The sequence below is a fragment of the Numenius arquata genome, chromosome 3 (assembly GCF_964106895.1).
Source record: "Numenius arquata chromosome 3, bNumArq3.hap1.1, whole genome shotgun sequence".
In the NCBI taxonomy this organism is placed as follows: domain Eukaryota; kingdom Metazoa; phylum Chordata; class Aves; order Charadriiformes; family Scolopacidae; genus Numenius; species Numenius arquata.
Window position 1 is genome coordinate 29,894,663 of NC_133578.1, and position 20,903 is coordinate 29,915,565.

Sequence of the window (20,903 nt, forward strand, 5' to 3'; positions counted from 1 at the left end):
ACTACTTAAAATACAGTGAGTTTACAATTAATTTCTTTCATGGCCAGTTTACCAGTATATACATATAGGTAGAGTATTGCTTATCTGTGAACATTTGTCGGACTAATACCTGGTTTTTGTGGGACAAAAATCATGGCAAAGGCATACAAAATTCTAGATGCTTATAAGAATTTAATTTGATTTTTTCAAAAAATTTGTAAGTTCTCTTTCAGTTTTTGTTTTTAAGGAAAAGCAGGTTTCATTCTTTTCCTTCTTTTCATTTCCTAAGAGTTTCTAAACTGATGTTGGATCTACATATTTGGTACTTAAACATTTCAGTGTTCACACACACACAAACACAAAAGTTCATTTGAACAGTCACTTTCAGTGCTAAATGTACAGATTTTGATTTATATATATTGGCTTGCTTTCTTTTAAAGTGAGATGCAGCAACTACTGTGAACTGCTGTTTTATCTTTGTTGATTAGCAATCATTTACTGCAAGACAGACATTTCATATTAAACACAGGGTTGAAGTGTGACTCTGCTGCTTTAGGCACCACATCTCCAAAGAGTATTCTCTTTCCTGTAATACTGAAGTATAGTTTGTGTTGAAATGGAAGTTACGCTGGCTTTGTGTTTAAATTGAAATGTCTTGAATGTGGTCATGGTACCACCACCTGTATTGACACTTTTAATTCTTTTCCTCTGGGAGGGCAGTAAAGTCGAGCAAGAAGAGGGGCATTTCTCCTTTCCACCTTTTTTCTGATCTGAGCATCCTCTGCCTCCCAGCCCTTTCCCAAAGCAGTAATGCTCTGTATATTTCAGTTGTTCTGCTCCAGCTCTGAAGAGAGGTGTGCTGCCTTAGGGTAGCCAGAGGCCTGAGTCAATTGGGCAGCACAGAGTGGTACACAGAATTAGTATTGTGGCTATGGAGGTAATATCCATTCTCAATATTTGGTATTTGGAGTTCTGTATAACACAGTGGTATTGCTATATCATCATTGGGCATGTTTCTTATTTTGAAGCTCTTTCTTATAGATTAAATATTTTCATATCAGTAGTTAAAGAAGAACTGAAAAGTAATTTTCGCAGAACAGTGCAGAATTTAACGTTCATTGCACTCTGCCTACATGCGTAGTTTTGGAAGTTATGCAACCTCTTTTTATAGAGTTGTATGTTCTGGTGATCTAGGCTTGCTCAGTTATTGCTTAGAAATACAGATGTATTAGGAGCTATATATGATACGAAACATAGGTCATGACAAACTACTCCATACTTCTCAATATAAAAATACCTATTTACAGTAAGGTTCAAGTAGAAGTGGCTTCCATTGCTTTGTATGCTGACTTTTAAAACTACCAAGTAGAAAAGACCCGAGTTGCTGTGACATAGGGCCGTACACAGTCTGCTTGTGGAGAGAATTTGCATGGAGGTTTTGCATATTTAGTTCAGACAGAAGAAGACGACTGAAAACCAAGTGCCCAACACAGAAGCAATTGCTATTGGTTATCTGCAAACTGCACTTAAGGGGGAGATGGAGGGCTGTAGCAGGGCACATTGTCACCTTGGCACTGGGGGAGTGCCCTTACTGACAAGCCGCCAGTCATTACTCCAAATTGCGGAGGTACCAGATCATCATAGTGCAATTGCTCAAGCAGGTTTTTTTAAGATGAGCAAAGCGCATTCTATCTGATCTCATTATTGGAGGAGACTGGACCTGTTTTTCAGAAACATTACACACAGAAAAATCCACCTGAGGCAGACACCTGGCATGAAAAAAATTTTGCCCGAATGCTAATAGTTTGGCAACATTTTAATAAGCAAATGAAAACAGTATGTAGTAATGGGAATTCAGCTGCAGTGATTGCTACCAGATCCACCAAGAATGACGGACTTGCATGCCAACCCAGACTTACGACAAATATTGTGATTGTAGGTAACTAAATGACCATGGAATCTGGAGCAGAGAACCAGCAGAGTGGAGATGCAGCCGTTACAGAGGCAGAAACCCAACAGATGACAGTACAGGCACAACCACAGATTGCAACGTTAGCCCAGGTATAAAATCATATGGTGTAATAGTGTTACCTATTGGATAATTATTTTAAGAGGGATAATGTCTGCTCATGGGCCTGAGAGAAGGTTCCATTAATATGATTCTGAACCAGGTGCAATGTATAGTTCCTTTAATATTTGTCTTCACCTTTTTAAAGCAGTAGAGATTTTTAACTTCCCATCACACTAGGCTGTGTTAGTTCTGAAGAACTATATGTGTGTGAACTGTGCAATGTTAACAGAATAATGAATGAAAAGATTTCTAGCATTCTTTACCACAACCATATCACCGAAAGATACTTTTTTTTTTTCAAAACATGTAATTTACTGTCTTTTTTATGTTGACTGGATTGTTTTGCTGTTACGTTTGCTGTTAGAAACTTGTCTATAGCAGTGAGTTTAATTCTGAAGAAAAGAAACGGAAAAGATAGATAAATAATGCAGCAAATACAACATCTTATCAGATGGGATTAATATTATAAATGTTATAATCAAGTGGAACTACCTGGCATTTGACAGCTTGTGTTATCCTGTTGTCTCCAGAATTTCACAGAATTGTTGACTGTTTAAAGGGAAAGTAGTAGATCATTTATTATCCCCAAACTATTTTGGAGAGATAAGAAATGCAATCCCAGCTACACAGCTCTAATTTTTTTGGAACCTGGTTTTATTCTTGGATACACTGATGGTTGGCAGGAGCAACTCCATTGTGTAAATGAGTACAGAATCTGTTTGGCTGTCTTCTGTAACCATTTCATTTTAAAACTATTTGCAGGCTGCAAAGAAAAAACAGATTTTTTAGATCTCATCATTTGGGGAATTGAGTGTCTTTTAAGTGGCACAAGTGTTACATCGCTTATCATTTTATAAATGATTAATGTATTTTTCAAGTCATTACACCTTTTGGTAAACCAGAGATAGTACACTTCCATTCAAGTGATAGTACAGGGATTGGAGCTGTTAAAATGCACATGGTTATTTTGTTCAGTGAAGCTGTAGTGTGAATTTACGGGACACCAGCTGCCCTGCACCAGCTTGCCTCTTTGGGCAGTTTTCTCACTGTCTAACTTAGGCACAGGATGTAGGTGGTGAGAATAACACTTCAGTGTGAACTGAGTGGAAGTAGTTTATTTCTCTTGCAAAACCAGTAAACTGCTTCTCACTTGGTATACATTAAGAGTTAGTCCAGAGAAGCAGGAATGTTTCCAGTTCGTGTGCTAACATACTGACCCTCCAGGTAGCTGAACTTAGAGGTATGTAGTGGGTTGAATGCACTCTACTCGGGCAAAATTACCCCGGTACTTGAATGAGATATTTTTCTGAGTAAGAAAAAGCTATACAGCTATGGCTAAAATCCATCTGAACCACAAAGGAATGTGTTATATTTTTCCTAATTTCCTCTGTTGTCATTCACTGTATTATTTGCACGTCAGCTTTTCCCCAGGCTTTATATTCCTTGTGGAGGTGATGTAACAGTCTAAACACAATTCTGTGTCTTGTTCACATCAGTGTTACGTTATTCTAGTATTTTTAATACGTGAAGTGGCAGTGTTTGGCATTAGGGATTGCCCTCAGAGGTTTAGGCAAATCTAAATAACTAATTATGTCTATTTAATTCTTCCATTATCTCTTGTAAGGTCACCCCTCTTGTAAGCTTAGTTTAATTGCTGCATTTTTAGCGAGTTCAGGGTAGTTTTCAGAGTCAAAAGGAAACTCGTTCCAGTTCCACAAGGTATGAGTCAGAGACATCTGCGGAAGTTACACTCTGCTGTTGGCTTAGTCCAACCGCAGAGTGGACTCCAGTTGATCAGCTTTGCTGACATTGCCAGGGACTGTTTAGTCAGACATGCATTATTAAAAAGGTTGCTTGGTAAAGGAATGTAATTTGCTCATGTTAATCTCAGCCCTGGTTTCTCAGATGTGAGTTGAGTACCGCCATGTAATGCTGCAGCCATTTTCCTGAAAAAGGAAGGTAAAGGCAAACACAAATTTGTGGATTAGGGAGAGAGACAGCTGTGGAGGAGAGAGGTCTACATGTAATTCCCCTTAATTTTGTTGTTAAGCAAGATTTCCATGTGAGTGGCGGATGTTTATGGAAATTCAGAGATCAGCTACCGCAGCTTTTTGTGAACCACATGCTCATGAGGACAGCAGAGGATTTACTCACAGAGCAGCTCTTTGAGATTAGGTAGGACAGTGGTGCAGTCCCTTCTCACATTTCATATCTTGAAAATGCTGTTGAACACTGGAGGATCGTTAAATTTTTCCAGACTTGGGTGTCTAGGAGAAGGCTGGCTGATCAGCGACCCGCAACCTGGCTGTGGTCCGTGAGAGCTTAAGCTTGCCCGCTGCCCTTCCTGGGGGGGCTACGATGGTGCGAGCTGGGCACAAGCCAAGGGCTGTGTCCCCTGGTAGGGCAGACCTGCATCCTTCCTGCCTTCCAGGAGCCCCCCCCAGCTACCAACACGTGCATCGTGTCCTGACAGTCGCTGAGTACTGGATGTGCACCAGGGCATCTGCCCAGCCACGTAGCAACCTCAGTGAGTGGCCCGTCAGCCACCCATGGTAGTTCTTGTGACCTTCCAGGGTGAGACTTCCCCACCAGGCGTGAAGAGCTTTGTGCGGGTCTGGTTGTCCTTGGAGCCCAAGCCCCACGTGCCGTGCTGAAGTTGTTAGAGTATGTATCCCTGTTGGCATAGCCACTGTGCCTACAGGTCTGTGCTGCTGAAACAAAGTTGTGGTTAGGAACTGAGGGTTTAAAACGTGGGCCATTTGTCCTCATAGGAATAACTCTTAAAACTAGAGTTTGTGTTGACTCGTTAACACTGTATCACAATAACTGCCTGCAAATGGGTTTCATGTTTGAACACACAGTTTTCTTCTGGACTTTGCCAACTATTCAATATGGTTTAGAAGGTCTGAAAGGTACAACTCCCTAAAAATTTTAACTTCTTACATCTGGCAAACACTCTGCATTTTCTTGAGTGAGAACAAAAATAGCTTCACTCCCATATGTTTCTGCCTTTGACTCAGCAGTGTCTGTAGGAGTAGCAAGTCCTAGCGCAATATCGAACTGAAGTGAAAGGTAATAATGTGTTTTTATTAGGTTACCTCCAAATAGAGACAATTGTGTTTTTCTCATTCTTGTCAGTGGTTTTGCAAGCAGCGTTTTGAGCCTGCAGAAATTCTGTATTAGATTAATTTGTAAAGTAGGTCAGATGTTGGGCTTAGGCAGTTCAGGGGGTTTTATATTACGCTGAAACATTTGGGTCATCTAACTGGGGTCTAGAAAATATGTAATTTTTTCACCAAAAAGTGTTCTTTGTAGTGAAATAGGAAGATTTTGCAATAACCTAATTTATGCTCGCTGTCTCTTCTTTGCAGGTATCTATGCCAGCAGCTCACGCAACGTCTTCTGCGCCCACGGTGACCTTAGTTCAGCTGCCCAATGGGCAGACGGTTCAAGTGCATGGAGTAATTCAGGCTGCCCAGCCGTCAGTTATTCAGTCTCCACAGGTCCAGACAGTTCAGGTACTGACCGAAGAACATTCCTATTACGTGAATTGGGCCTTTTGAATAGTCCTGCCAGTTCACTGGTTTCTAACGCGTTTGTGTCCTGGACTGTGTTTTTGCTCCTATAAACTTTAAGAGCATGTTGAAGGCAAAAACAGTACAGTATTTGCTACTCTGTAGCACTTTTTTTCTGTTCTCGTTTAACTGCTTTTCACTTTCAAACATTGCTGAGTTTCATTTCCCTCTAGAATTTGGTTGGCGAGTTTAACAGCTTCATGGTTTTTCTTACAGTATTACTCTACTTTTTCTCTCTACTGTGTTTTTTGTTACTAAATAAGAATTCATGCTATTATAAAGTGAGCAAAAGGGATTTTTTTTTAATAATGTAATCTTTAATCATTAACGAGGCTGATATTCTGGGATGAGAGTCTTTGCTACTTGAGAAATATTTGCATTGGTTTACAAAACAGATGTATGTATGTTAATGGTCCTTAAAATAAACCTATCAGTCATCTCGTAAAAATGGTTTTAAAATTTGCCCGTTGAATGTTGTTTGCTTTGTAAAGCCTTAGCATTTTTCTCTTCTGTAAGGCAAGACAGATAATACAATATGATGAGATAGCTTGAAGACATAGGAGACAAGTAGTCTGAAATCTTTAAAACTTGTAACTTTTTTTTTTAACCACTTTTAGCCCAGTGTTACTGAATGCAGAAATATAAGTAGCTTGGTGTACAGCAGCTACACAGGGCAAGGACTGCACATCATTCCTTTATTGTTAGTACACTGAGCTCAAAAAAAGTTTAATTTTAAAAAGTAGATGTTTTGACTATTTGATACAGATATTTAGCTGGATATTTAAAAAAAAAAAAAAGCATACATAATTTAAAACTAGGCCATTCTGATAGTAATCTTTTGTTTACTCCTTGTCAGCTTTAGTGGTGAGGTTCTGGCAGGCCCTACTCTCCTCTGCCATTGAAGTCAAAAGTTTAGAGTTTTAATCTATCAGAGGTGAGCAGTTTTCAGATAAGTGCACAAGTTACTAGCCCAGGGGTGGAAGGTAAGAACTGACAATGAAACCATGCTTGGAATTCACCTGGCTCAGTGCAAAGCTAGAACGTGTTTAGAATGCTGTGATATTCAAAGCCCAGTAGCTCACAGTCAGCCTTGGACACATTCAGGCCCTCCATCTGATAACTCTGAGATTTGGGCACCAGCAAGCTTTTGGGGCCTTTAGGAATCTTCCCTGCAGTGCATAAAATACCAGGCTGCAAGTTATGTTTCTCACACAGGCATTTCTCTATTCAATAACTATTGTTAGCTTTTCTATATTTGTCACGTGACTATAGTCTTTGGGAAAACAGTCTCTGGTTTTATGTATTGGAGGTGTTTTTACATTTTTGGCACACTTCCAATTTAAGATTATTGAAATGTGATTGATAAAAGCATTTTAGCTTTCTTTCCTAAATCTTTGTCTTTTTTTAGCACAGATATTCAGAATTGCAGAGCAGCATTATTTTTTAGCATCCTCATGTATGACATTTTCCTGACAGTTTCCCCCCCAAAAGGCAGTCTCTCTGTAACATACCTACCCAATTATTTATAACTGGATGTTTCTCAACTTCAGTGTTTTGTTCTTTGTTTCCAAACATTTCTGCTGTCTTAATTTGGTTTTAGTTTTTCTCTCCCTGAATTTTACTAAAAAAATCTTTCTTTCTTTCCTTAAAATGGATGGAAACAAGGAATCATGGAAAGCAAAAATTATATGGAATTACTGTTCATATTTTCTTATTGGAGTATTTAAATTTTAAAGGACATTCTCACAGGTAGATAACTGACTGTGGTCATTCTTCACTGGATCTGTTGCTAAACAGCCTGCCCTTTCTGTTTGTTGCCTAGGTAGAAGCACTGTAGAATGCTTGCATTCTAGTGTTTTCCACAGGATGTCAACATATCCTTAAAATGAAGACATTGGAAGTGTCTTACTAAGTTTGATTGCTGTTCTTATTTACAGATCTCCACTATAGCAGAAAGTGAAGATTCACAGGAATCAGTAGACAGTGTCACAGACTCACAGAAACGAAGAGAAATTCTTTCCAGACGACCCTCCTACAGGTATGGAGGTTAAAAGCTGAAGCATTTTGCATGATGGATGCGTTCTTCACATGGGGAGACAAACAGTGTGATTGTATAGTTATTTTTAGATTTATCATTTAACTGAAATCTCTCTTATGCAACGTCTTTCCACGGAATAGGATGTAAAAAGATAAGCAAATTGGAGAGGAGGAGGAAATCTCAGCTGTTGCACTCAGGACAGAAATAAGCTGAGAATAAGCTAATTGCCAAACTGGTGAAACATTGAGGTATCATTGTGGTAGGTGCCTTAGGGCTAGCTTTAATGGATACTTAATACGTGAAATACACTGAAGCTTTGCAAGAAAGTGGCTTCTGTATAATCTGTAGTCTGCAAAAAATCAACTATTGTTTTTCATTGTTGTTGAAATGCTAGCAGCAATCAAACTTAATTCCTTTCTCCCATGAGACTTTCAATGACCACATGGTTTTCTGTGGCTCAGAGAGAATTTCTGCTTGGGTAAAATCAGTTGTTTAAAATTTAAGAAGTCAGGGTATGAGTTGAATGTAGTGATAGGCATCTGGTATCTTTAGTTGTCATGGCAAATACTTCTGTAGTAAGACCAACTGAGGTGCTCCTTCACTCAGTCTTAGTCATGTATTACTTTATTAATTAAGCCCTTGCAAGCTCTTTTCTGGCTGTACTAAATCTCACTTTCCATTCTTAAAACGTGCTAAATGATGTTAAGGAACAGCTCTGGAGTTCAGTGGGTTTTAAGTGACCTGAGGATTCCTGCTGCTTCAGAAAATTCAGGTGCTCCTTTTCTCTTCATGAGCATAGCCTTAGAAATACGAGCTACACTCTAGGTCTGAGCATATCTCACCCATTTATTGGGGTTTTTTATAGCACTTGCAGATTATTTTCTGCCTTCTCCAGCAGCCTTCAAGGCTGTCCTGCTGAAGATAGTGAAAATCGTTACTGAAGATCCCTAGCTATAATAGGTCTGGGAAAATATTTTTATTTGTGAGGAGCGGTGTTGCTAACTTCAAGGCTGCCACAGACTTCCTTGCAGTCTGCTTCTGCAGTGAGACACTTGCTTTTACTATATATGGAAGAATGGCTGTATATCATGAGATGGCAGAGCTAAGTAAACAAGCAGCAAAACTGAGAAGAGGGGACGTGTGCATGTTAACTTCTCATTGGGATGGACTCCTTTGCATGCACCGATGCCACACCACAGCCTCTGTCCCCAGACCAGATCCTGGTGACTCAGCAAAACTTTGCAATTTTAAAACTTGTATATGCAGCTCAGACCCTGGGCCGGGGTAGGGCTCACATCAGTAAGACTGAGCCAGGCTACAGCTGTGTTTAGTGAGTTCCTGGTTGGCATTGTTCAAGCCGCTGTAACTGGCCCCAGAGACAGGATAGATGCAGATAGGTTCACGGAATTGAAGAGCTATACCTCTTCCTTGGAAATTCCACTTGGATCCTGCTATGGAAGTACATCATGTGTTCCCCGTGTCAGTTCATAGCTCCTGTATTTGTAAAGCTGCCACCTTACCTTCTATCTTAAATCCATCTTTATGATGGCAGAGGTAGGTTCTAGCCACCAGATCGTATCTGACATTAGCTTAAAAAGTGGTGAGCTGTAGCTTCTTCTTTTCTATTTTGAGCTTCTTGAGTTTTGTTCCTCATCCTCCCTGCTCTCTCCATATTTTTTCATCTGTTCTATCTGCTAGTTTTTCTAGTCTAATATCTAGATTGCAAGCTCTCTGGACGGGAGTTTTTTATTTGTCCAAGTGGTGCTTGGCGCAGTGGAGTGCTTGTGCAATGCTGGGGTTCCTGCACACACACAGAGTCAAAACAGCAACAGCGAAGCTCAGTTGTCAAGTTGCTTAGCAGAGTGACTGCTCTCCCCAAATAGCTTCCATACAGATGGTCTGGCTCCCAAAGCTTTAGGAGCCTTATTTAAGAAACACGTGTTGTCTTGGAGCTTGGGGTCTGCACCTGCGTTTGCTTCATCACACTTCGAGTTCTAGTGACAATCCACAGGAAAATATGTGAAGAGAATGATAAAAAATGTTGCCCTTTTCCTAAGCAGCATTTTGCAGTGACAGACTATGCCAGTGGTAAAAAGCACTTACAGTCCTCTGAGAGACAGTGCTTGGTCCAAGTGATGCAAATTGCAGCAAGTGCTATGGTCAGTCTTACAGTCATGTGCAGTGGGACCTGTAGCAGTGATGCTTTAGCAGTTTGGGCTTTGGATAATTAACCCATGGAAGAAATTAAACAAACTATTATTTTCTTTACCTGTGCTAGTCTCACAGCTTTCCCAGGCAGGGCACCTGTAAACATAACTGTGTGACTTCAGTCAAACACCCGGCATTGCCTCTGAGGCAGGTGTTAGATCATAAACTGGTTGCTCTTTACAAGCATTTCTGCTAATTTCCTTGATACTCAGCTCTCTGGCTGAGGCCTTTATGGTCTCTGAAGCAGAGTAGTTCCCCTGATGTAAGCGAGGAGATAGGTTTTGACGTACTTTTGCTGTCTTCAAATCTTTATGTGGCTAAAAGCAGGAAACAAGTGAAAATGGACAAGAAAGAAACATGTTTTTAAGACAAAGAGAAGGTTGTGATAGCTGTATCTTGAGTTGAGAAGAACCTGTTGAGACGTACCTGTATCTCGTGTTGATAAGCACAGCCGTTCTGTGCTGGCTGCCTTGCCCATCTGCGTGGCACTTTGAACAATCTTCTCCAGTAACAGTTGGAAGAAAGTGCAGGCTTTTCATTCTGCACCCGTATTTTCCTTGCTGGCTTACTGCACTTTTCAGTTTTCTCCAGCATTATGTATCAAGTAGACTTTTTTTTTTTTAATTTTTTATTAAAATCTCTACAACACACTGTCTTTGCCAGAAAAATTTTGAATGACTTGTCCTCAGACGCCCCAGGAGTGCCAAGGATTGAAGAAGAAAAGTCTGAAGAGGAAACAGCAGCACCTGCCATCGCCACTGTTACGGTGCCAACTCCCATTTACCAAACCAGCAGTGGGCAGTACAGTATGTAGTCTGAATTTCTCAGTGGTGCTAGTAAGTGGGGATGAGAAGATGAAGAACTATTATTTCTGTAACTGTTTGGACTAAGACAAAGCAGGAGGTGAAAATAAGATTAATTTGACTGTTTGATAACCATGCCTTTTAAAAACATTCCTATTGTAAGTATTTGAAATGCTCAATATACGTTCTGGGACTGCCAGGTAGTGCAGCTAACGCATCCTGAGGCAAAATATGAACTAACCATAATGCTATTATAAACTTTTTCACTTCAGGAACCAGATGAGCTAGTCCAGAAGATTCTTTTTTTCCTGGCAAATTATTAATCCTGGTTCACAAAATTGGAACCTCATGAATACAGAAAGCATTACAGTCTGCAATTACCTTTTTAGAAAGTCCTGAAAAAATGAAAACTTCAGCAATATTTAAAATATTTAATAAAGATACATTTCTGTGTTTTCACTATTTAATATACAAAAGGGAGAAAGAGCTACTTGTTTACATCTTTCTCTTAAAAATCTCTAGAATTTTATATCTCTGTTTAATCCTTAGCCATTTCGCCTAATACCGTACTTAATTTTATTGAAACTGATGTGGTTAACTGCTTTCCTACCATAACTGTAAAATAAATGCTTGTGCAGATACTTGAGGTTTTGGTGTGTCTGTGTATAGGAACACAGTGAAATTATGCAGAGTCACGAATGAGTGGTGATGTCTCAGTACACCTGCGTGACAGGATTGAGGGAAAGAAAGGGAAAAAAAACCAGCAGTGTAAGACTGCTTTAAGGAGAAAAAACAAAATGTGAAACTGAACCTTTATGAATGAAAACAACTACTAGGAAGGTGCTGAGGAAGTTGTAGAGAAGGGGGGATACAATCAGAAGAAAAAGGCCAAAACAAGAAGAAAGTGAAACACAGGATGGATAGCAATAGCAGCAGAGGAGACTGAAGGGCATAAAGCATGGAAGAGGAGAGGAATTTCAGATGAGAAGAAAAAAGAAAGAACTGAGGAAAAGACCTAAACCAACCAAGAAGAAAATCCTAACTAACAAATTAAAAATGAATCACTGGAGGAGGATTGTAGCTCCTCTGTGTGATGCTCTTTTATGGGAGAAACTAATTTGTGCTTTAGGCTATGTTTTTTGGCCTCCCCAAAAATATGGGTCTCACGAAAAATTATTTTCCAGGCATGATTTCTTTAATGTACATTAAAGCCATGTGTCTAATTTGAGGGTATGTAAGGGTTCATGGGATTTAACTCAGACAAGTGTTCTTCCATGTCTAGGTTTAATACTGTAAGTTAATGAGTAAATTAGTGTCTTAAATTCTGTATCCATATTTTTTTTTTCTTCAGTTGCTATTACCCAAGGAGGAGCAATACAGTTGTCTAACAATGGCACAGATGGAGTACAAGGTCTCCAGACGTTGACTATGACCAATGCAGCTGCAACCCAGCCTGGCACCACCATTTTACAATATGCACAGACCACAGACGGACAACAGATACTTGTACCCAGCAACCAAGTTGTTGTACAAGGTGAGAAACTTCACAGCTAGTCATTCTCTATAACATTTTCTCCATGCAGATATAAGTTGCCAACCTAAATACTTCAAATGTGTCAGGAAACAGAATTAACAGCTTTGTCACAGATAAGTCTCCAAAATGATTAAAAGAAATTCTGGACAAAGTTTTTTGTCATATTTTCTTGGAACCTTCCCCTTCGTATTGATAAAATTGTGGATATTTTGTGTTTACTTCTTAAAACAATATATTTATTTTTGGTTTTCCATGCTGTATTTCCTGCACTTTGTTCAAATATTTTTTTTTATATGTTCTGCAAAAACCAATACCACTTTAGAGTTGAGTTCTCCCAGATAGTCATCTGCAACAATAGTAAATTTAAAGTGAAACATTAAAGTTAGGAAAGAAGGTTGTTTGATTCTTTCTATAAGGACACTTAATTTATTAGTAATTTTTTCCCCTTTTCAATTACAAGTCATATTTTCTTGTAGCTTTTTTAGCTAGTTATGAAGTACTTAAATCCTTGACTTTTAGAATCATAGAATAATTTAGGAAAGTGCCTTGCAAGATCATTTGGTCTAGCCCTCCACTTAGAACAAGCAGGGCTACTTTAACTTAGAATTAAGTTGGTGGGTTTTATTGTATTAAAATATGTTTTGGTTTATTAAAAATTGTTTATTAAAAATAACAGAAAAGTGTACCTCTGCTTTTATGATTGCAAAGCAGTTGATTTGAAAGTTAACCAGTGAAGAGGTCTCCAGGCATCAGTGAAAATACATAGCCGAGAAAAATACTATTGTTGCGCTGGTCCTCTGGGTTTTGTGTTCTTAAGGACTTGTAATTTCTTTGGGTGGTACTGAATGTTTTTACAAGCTCAGGCAAATATAACACACTCCTAAATTATGATAAACAGACAAAAGAAACCCAAGACCTTGTTCATTCTAGAGAAGTAGTGAAGTTGAGTGTCTAGTTTGCACTGTCTCTCTCTTGCTGGAGTAAATGCTACATTTCTACACCCTTTTTTCTGTGCCAAATACTTACATGTGCAGTTTCTCTTTTTGCAGAAGCATAGCTAGAAATACTGTATGCTATCCGTCATCTTCTTAAAGCTACTAAAACTGCTCAAAAAACAGAGAAGTAAAATATACTAAAGGAGGAAGCAGCACAGCAATACAGCAAGACAAAACAAGTTGCCAAGAACAAGTGAAGACTTCTTCAGCAGCAATGCCCAAAACCTAGTATAGAGTAATAAACTAAGACCAAGATAACAATGATGACCCAGACGATGGGTTGCTCCTCCTGTCCTGCCCAGAGTGCATGGTTAGATAGATGAATAGGTGCTCTTCGCACCGTGTTCAACAGTGCTGTCACCAAATGGACATCGTGTTCCCTTGTGTCTTTCAGCTGCCTCAGGAGATGTGCAGACCTACCAGATTCGCACCGCCCCTACCAGCACCATTGCACCAGGCGTAGTCATGGCATCCTCTCCAGCACTTCCAACCCAGCCAGCAGAAGAGGCCGCACGGAAGAGGGAAGTGCGTCTAATGAAGAACAGGCATGTACATTTAGATCGCTTTTTTCCCGGTCAGCTATGCATAGAACTAGAGCGTTAAGTACTAAGAATCCTGATCTTTTTTAGTCATTTTATGAAATACTTTCTGAAGAATTTACTTTTACTTAAAGATGCAAAGCAAAGAAGCACATCAGTTAATGCCATGTATTGTGGCTATGAAACCTTAAGTAAAGGTGTCAGATTCATTCTGTGAGGTGTGGGAATTTGTTGCCATAAGGAGAAAAGTAATTGGTGAGAGACTTGTATGACTGCAGATATGTTCTTACAAACACTGAGGTGAGTTGATTTTTTTGAGTTAATACATTCATGTAGTTTCTTTTCCTGAACTAGTGGGAGATGTACCGATCTGGTGGGAAGTGTCCCCACCCATGGCAGGGGGGGTGGAACTCGATGATCTTTAAGGTCCCTTCCAACCCGAACCATTCTATGATTCTCTACCTTAGCCTTAGAATGCATGCATTCTCCTTGCTGCTGGCCCACCTGCACTCTTCACGAGTGCTTTCTTGATTGTCTCACTTGTTCTCTTTAGCTGCTTGCCCTTTGGTCTTTATCCTCTGGAGGCAGAAATAGTCAAGGAAAGACTAAATGAGCAGCTGCTCCTTTTGATGTCCTGTGGAGCCAGCAGTGGCAGCAGAAGGGCTGAGAGAGAGAGGAGATTTGACCCTGTAGGAATTAGCGTGTGAGGAGGAACAGCAAAGCCTACTGAGGTGGCGCTTGGTGGAGGCAGTGAAGGAAGGGAGTAAGGGAGAAGCAGAGAGAGAAGTTGGGCATGGTGCTCCTTAAGCCTGTTGTTGGGGGAGAGGGAAGGGGTGGGTCTGAGACATCATACTGAGCTTGAACTCCTGCAGGCCGTAGATTTGAGCCTGTAGTTACGCTGTGGCACTAGGATAACAGCAGCGCTTTTTCTCCTAGTGTCGCAGTGTAACATGTGAGGAGGGGAAGCCCCATGAAATCACTGTTTACTTCATCTGTCAGTCTGAAAAAACTGTTAGGTTGTACAGATGCATTTGTCTTCTGTAGATTGCTAAGCAGTGAACACAATACAAAGTTACGTGCGCAGACCCAATGCTTATCTGAGGCACTTTATAATAGAGTAAATAACACTGAACAGCAAGAGTTCACTTTTTAAAAAGGTTTTTTGTACAGAATGTCACCCATCTCCCCTTTTTATATATTTCTCTGATATCAGTGAATAGTAGATGTCACCCTTTCAGGCTCTGCATTTGAGAAAAAATTAATTAGCATTCTGAATCCCTTCGTTTAGTCAGCAGTCTTATTCCAGTAAAAGAAAGCTTTTGTGTTTGGGAAAGCCAAGAAAAACAATTGGGGAATTACCCCCACTTGAGTTAAATTGACAGCTTCTGCAACAGTATCACATTGCGTGTGGCGCCTTTAGCCTGCTGGCTTAGATATTTTCAAATCCAGTCTCCATAGCCAAGCAGGGGAAAGGGATATAAAGAGGCAGATGGTGAGGTAGTACTTATGGCAGGATTATAGCGTAAATATTCATAGATATTATTGTGCAAATTTTCTGTGTAAATTTTACATTTTAAAGGCTCTCTAGTAATTCAGTATAACTCTAGCTGTTCATAATGAATACCTAATGAACACAGATTTGAGGTGGCTTACTATACAGCTCAAGCTGGCACAAAAATCACAAAAAGAGAGAAAAAGCTGTCACCCAAGAAGACAGGTTAGTGTTTTGCACTGGGAGGCACTTCCTGATCCAGTAGTATTTGGTTACACAAGTAGCCGCCCAAAATGACTTAAATTCTAAATGTTGCACATGGCCCACTGAAGTGCTCCGAGCACATGCAATTGTATTTGTAAGAGTGATAAATGAATACCTGAGTCCTTTCTGGACTTACAAACTAGGTTTTCTTCATCTTGTCTCATTTGTGGAGCTGAATCTCAAAAATTTCTGTTAGAGTCTTCTTGCCAGGTAGGTCCTGGAACAGACATTATTTTTTACCTAGTACTACTACTACTGTTTATCTACTATGCGGAAGAGCTGGTTTCCAGAACATTGACTGTGTCACCAATCTTTGTAGTGTTTGCAATGAAGGGACACTTAGACTCTCCTTTTGAAGCTGCTCTGCCGTGCATCTAAAGGTTCAGGGCAAAAAAGCTTGTACATTTACATGTATCTGCATTGTGCTGCTTTGACAAGCTGCATTTACAGGATGGGAGCCCTCTGCCTGGACTCCCATCCACCTGCGGCATTTGGCCTTGTGCGTACTTTGTACATTGGTACCATTGCTGTTGCTGTGCAGGATAGCTTCTGCCTTGGTGTTAGTGCCTTCAGGATGCTCAGCAGCACATTAACACCTTTCAGGTATTTTTCATTGGTGTTCCTGGTGTGTCACCAAGTTACCTGCAGGCAGCTCAGTCTTTACAAGCAAGCCGTAGAAGTTTGACTGTCTCGAGATCTGCTTCAGCACATTAACACTGCCATGTTCTTGGCACAGCAGACAAGGACTAAAGAATTATATAGTTGCTAGTGACTGTTTATTTTGTGATTTTTTTATTTGAGTTATATTATCATTGCAGTGATGCAGACATTATTAATAAAATGAAAGAATTGCTCAAGAGCAAATATATGAATGCTCTAAATACAGCTTTTTTTGCACCAGTTGAGCATCCTGACCATTAGCATTTGATTGGACTGCAGCAAAGGGAAGAGACTTTGCTGCAGTCCAGACTATGGACTATGAAGAGATTGTTAGATGAAGACTGCTCTCACCCGTGTTTTTATTATTCATCTATTTACTATAATAAAATCAATGAAATTGTTGCAGCAGCATTCAACTCAGCCTGAAGGCTCTGTTGTAAATCCTGAAAGCAGAATTTTGGCATTGAGTAGGATCCTTTTCTCATAGAAGCAGAATTTTATTGGTACTGACTTAGTGGGTCTTGCGTGTTGGAATGATCTGTGGACCTTGAGTGTGTGTGATTTGTGAGGAACAACTGTTGTGAACTCAGCCTTTTTCCCTAACTTGCATTTCTTAACAGTACCTCCATATTCTAAAAAAGTGGCAGTACTAGGTAAGTCACCCGTGTCTGCAAGTAGTTATTCTGGATTTGAATGGCCTTTTTTGCTTTGCAGAGAGGCAGCACGTGAATGTCGCAGGAAGAAAAAGGAATATGTGAAATGTCTAGAAAATCGAGTGGCTGTGCTTGAAAACCAAAACAAGACACTGATTGAGGAATTGAAAGCACTTAAGGACCTTTACTGCCACAAATCAGATTAATTTTGGATTCCTATTTTCACTTGTCCAGGTGGGATAGAGACTGGTTCTGGCTATACCCAGAAAGACAAAGTAAACTTTTTATTTTCTAAACATTTCTTTTTTTCTATGCGCAAAACTGCCTGAAGCAACTACAGAATATACTTCATCTGTGCTTTGCATCAAACTGTGAATGTTCAAGTACTTGCCTCCACTTCTCCCCCTACAAGATTATTTTCATCATCCGTCTCAGCATGAAGAAGAAGAAGAACAGGCTTCTTTCTCATCTCCCCATCCTCTTCAAGGAGTAACAGTGGTCACTTGGGAAGTTGCTGTGAGGAAGGTCCTTTTGTAATGATTTCAAGAGTTTGTGCTGAGCTCTTTCCATTGCCTTAGAGACAGAACCACCCCAGCCTCTTGGTCCAGGGAACTGTGGGCCACATACGTGGAGCGTGCATGGTGCAATGAAGAAGTAATGGTTGCCAAATTGGTTTCACATATTCATTATGAACTATAAAAATGCACAGCTAAGCGGCATGCCAAATGACAGGCCCTTCACAGTCACATTCTTGGTGTGGAGATAACATACCTTTTTCAGACTAGCCCAGGAAAGGTTTTGATTTGTAATCTGTATTGAGCCCTCCTGGACTAGTGAAAACTTCTCCATACCTCAGAAACAAATGCATTGAAATGAGCTTCACTGGTCAGTTGTTGCTTCTCGAAGCTTATGTGTCCGGGTGCGTTCAGCATTCTGAATGCAGAAAAAGCAAACACCAGCTTCATAGGATACTGATTGGAAAATGATATTTGGATGGGAAAGGAATTCAAAATTAAAAAGGTACAGTAGTGACATTTTGAAAACAGTCACAGCAGGGGTAACACATGAAAGCACTACCTGTTTGTATGCAGAACAACTAAGCAGTTGAAGCACGGCCAACTCCACATACATACTCCCTGATGACGTTATAGTGTGTGTCCCAAGTCCTCTCAATCAGTGAGGTTATTTCTATTTCTCTGCCACTATCTTATGTAATGGAAATTGTTGTACTCAATGGAAACATCAGCCTGGTTTGCTAGATTCTTTTTCAAACTTTGAGGCTGCCTTCTATGCATAAATTAAATCACCGTATGGCAACTACCAAGACAACCTCAAATATTGAAGAGGACTTCAAACACAAATACTCCAACTTCGGCTTTGCAAGGGACAGTGTTAATTATTTGTACCTGGCAAGTCTAGCTAAATTCTTAATTTATTCACAGGATTTTTTATGTAAAGGGTCAGATTTACCAAGTAGTTTATTCCTGTAGGTAAAATTACTCATGTGCCTCAGACATTTGCACTGAGGAAATGTGGTCTTTCCCAGATTTACATTGTTAAAAAGGTAGTTCATGTTTAAAAACAATTCTGTACTAAGCATTAGGACTTCAAAAGAATAATGCTCAAAAAGAACCAAAAAAGAATGTCAAGAAGTTGTCAAAAAGATTGCGTCAAAAAGAATCATGTGCAGTTTGCTTACTGGCCGTCTAGAGCCAGTCTCTTGATAACTTGGGTCATTCGATGGAGTAAGTTTACTTTGGGCTTCTGGTCAAACTTTTATATTTAGAGACATAAGAATAAGGCTCTTGTCTATACTAATGCCTCTAGCGAAGTATTAGCTAATATTTTTTTCCCATTCACTCTGCCTGTTTTAAGATGAAATTCAAACACAAGCTTCTAAAAGGTTATACAATCGATGTGACTTTATAAGAAGAACATTTGGAAGACTCGGCAGTTGAGTCTCAAACAGCTAAGCAGTATTAAAAGTTCTAGTTTTCTCATTTGAGAGGGCATTCAGTTTCCAAGAGACTTTAAAAGGAGCAGGGTTAAATTCATAGCATTATTGTTAAATCTAGAGTTATCAATAATTTCAAATTATGTTTGTATTTCAACAAGAGAACATAAGTATCAGAATTATGAAAGAATTCATTTTCACAAGTTTTGAGGGGTTTTATAAATGGTTTATTTTTACCTGCCATAGAGAATTGATTTTCATGTTTTTATTTAATGGAAGATGAGTTTATTAGTTTAGCAATGCAAATTTAAAGATTCTCAGCAACGCTTTTATAAAAGTTGTCGGATTCTTAAAGTCAGAGAATACAAATACGTACAACAGTTAGGAGTTTTTCCGAACTAGTGCTGAAATAGAAATGTTGATAACACAGGAGTCATACTTGTAAAACATGAAAATCATGATGGCCTGATTTACACAGTTACATGGAATGGTTCCTAGAGCTTTGAAAAGCATGGAAAAGGCTGTATATGTCTACATTGAGGCTGTTTCTTTTGTAGAAACATCTGTTTGCAAAAACTTGAGCTTTTGCAGTGAAGCTGCATGAGACTAGCTGTGATCTGAGACCTGTTCCCAGTGGGTATTGAGCACTGCTTAGCGCTTGCTGAGAGTCACTCAGCACAAAGCCTGGGAGCCGAATGGACCAGGGAGCCTAAACCGGTACCCGGACGGGGGTCTTCTAATATGGGGTTGGTGCAAATCTGTGCGGCAGCGAGAAGAGAGCTGTGTTACCGGTTTGTCTGTGCGTGGTCTGCGAGTAGTCTGTAGTGTTATTAGTCTAGACCTCATTAGTAAATAACATTTCACTATGAAAAAGGACGTTATTTTAAAGTACATAGGGATCTGCAAGAATCTCTATTTTTATTTATGCTGCACTGAGTATTTAGAGATTAGAATTTCTTTAATGGAAATTTTAAATGACAATAATAAAAAAGTATTAGACCAAGTAGAGGGCTGGCTAGGGTTACCCATACATGCTTTCCTATTCATATTGGCCCAAAAAGGGAAAGACTATGACACAGGAATCCATTCGTATGCTCTTTACCAAGTAGTGAGGTTGGGGTAATCAGCTTCTATAAACTAAGGCCATTTGGAAGTAGGACGGAAATTATGCAGGGGAGAGGGAGGGTTAGTTTTATATCTCACGGTTGTGAGTTTTCAAGAATTGGTAGCCTGTTTTACCTGAAGAGAGGGTTAGAAAGGGCTAGATCCATTATGTTCATAATAAACAAGAATTGATTTGAAATATAATTTTTGTAATGTCATTATTTTGCAAAACAACAGCACCGATCAGGCAGTTAAGATATTGTCAGAGGTGCTCTTTTAATTTAGATATTCTTGGAAAATACATATGTATAATATATGTACATATATATATATACACACAGTATATAATCTACAGCTCTGAGAGCTTTTAAGTCAGGAATGCTGAGTATTATAGTATATGGAGGTCAGAAAAAATTTTTACTTTTCTGTGTGTGTCTGGGTGTGTGTGGATGTGTGCGTGTGTGTGAAAGCTTCCCCCTGCCCCAGTAGTTCTGGGCTGCATTATTCTAGCGCTTATTACTAATTTGTTTTGTGCTGTTTCTCAGTTATCCATTTTCAAGAATTTTATTTCATCTTTCATTGCTTTTGTGAGGGTTTTTGTTTTGTTTTGTTTTTTACTGATAGAGATTTTTGACATTATGTAAACAGTTGTTTTACAAAAACCACAACCCCCCAGAATAATTCACTTCTGTGCTTTTTCTCTTTGGCAGCTATATATCAAAGGCAAAACAATTGGAAAGTTGTTAAGATGTTATTTTCTAAAGGAACCACTGGTAAGACTTCTGTTTTCCTCCTGGGGTAGTGGCGATGCATTTTTATTTAAGCAGCAATTTCAACAGAATCAGGTAGTTGCCAGCACCATAGATTGTATCCGAAAGCACAATTTTAGCCTGCCGTGCTCGTCAGGACTGTACAGGCACCTGTACGTTCTGGCTCTTCTGTAGTTGGCGTTTGCATTGCAGACCGCTGTCTTCTCTGGTACTTGTGCGTTGATCAGAAAATTGGTGGAGGTGTTTGGAATCATTAGGAGGCTC

The 20,903-nt window shown here is 39.5% G+C and overlaps 1 protein-coding gene across 4 annotated transcripts; it reads left to right on the forward strand.

Moving 5' to 3' along the window:
• The first annotated feature begins 1,926 nt into the window (after nucleotides 1-1,926).
• On the forward strand, nucleotides 1,927-17,017 carry CREB1 (cAMP responsive element binding protein 1). Of its 4 annotated transcripts, none has more exons than XM_074145913.1 (7): nucleotides 1,927-2,040; nucleotides 5,422-5,568; nucleotides 7,539-7,663; nucleotides 10,535-10,677; nucleotides 12,026-12,208; nucleotides 13,598-13,748; nucleotides 16,873-17,017. In XM_074145913.1, exons 1-7 carry the CDS (start codon nucleotides 1,927-1,929, stop codon nucleotides 17,015-17,017), a joined length of 1,008 nt encoding a protein of 335 aa, XP_074002014.1. The 4 variants fall into 4 exon arrangements, with proteins under 4 accessions (XP_074002014.1, XP_074002015.1, XP_074002016.1 ...); XM_074145914.1 differs by having other exon boundaries at nucleotides 7,563-7,663; XM_074145915.1 differs by lacking the exon at nucleotides 5,422-5,568 and having other exon boundaries at nucleotides 7,563-7,663.
• The last annotated feature ends 3,886 nt before the right edge of the window (nucleotides 17,018-20,903 follow it).

Bases quoted from the DNA above. Each gene is read 5' to 3' on its own strand.
- CREB1 (XM_074145913.1), top strand. From the start codon at position 1,927: ATGACCATGGAATCTGGAGCAGAGAACCAGCAGAGTGGAGATGCAGCC. The intron at 5,569-7,538 runs GTACTGACCGAA...TGTCTTACTAAG, and splicing joins CACAGGTCCAGACAGTTCAG to TTTGATTGCTGTTCTTATTT. The intron at 13,749-16,872 runs GCATGTACATTT...TTTGCTTTGCAG, and splicing joins GTGCGTCTAATGAAGAACAG to AGAGGCAGCACGTGAATGTC.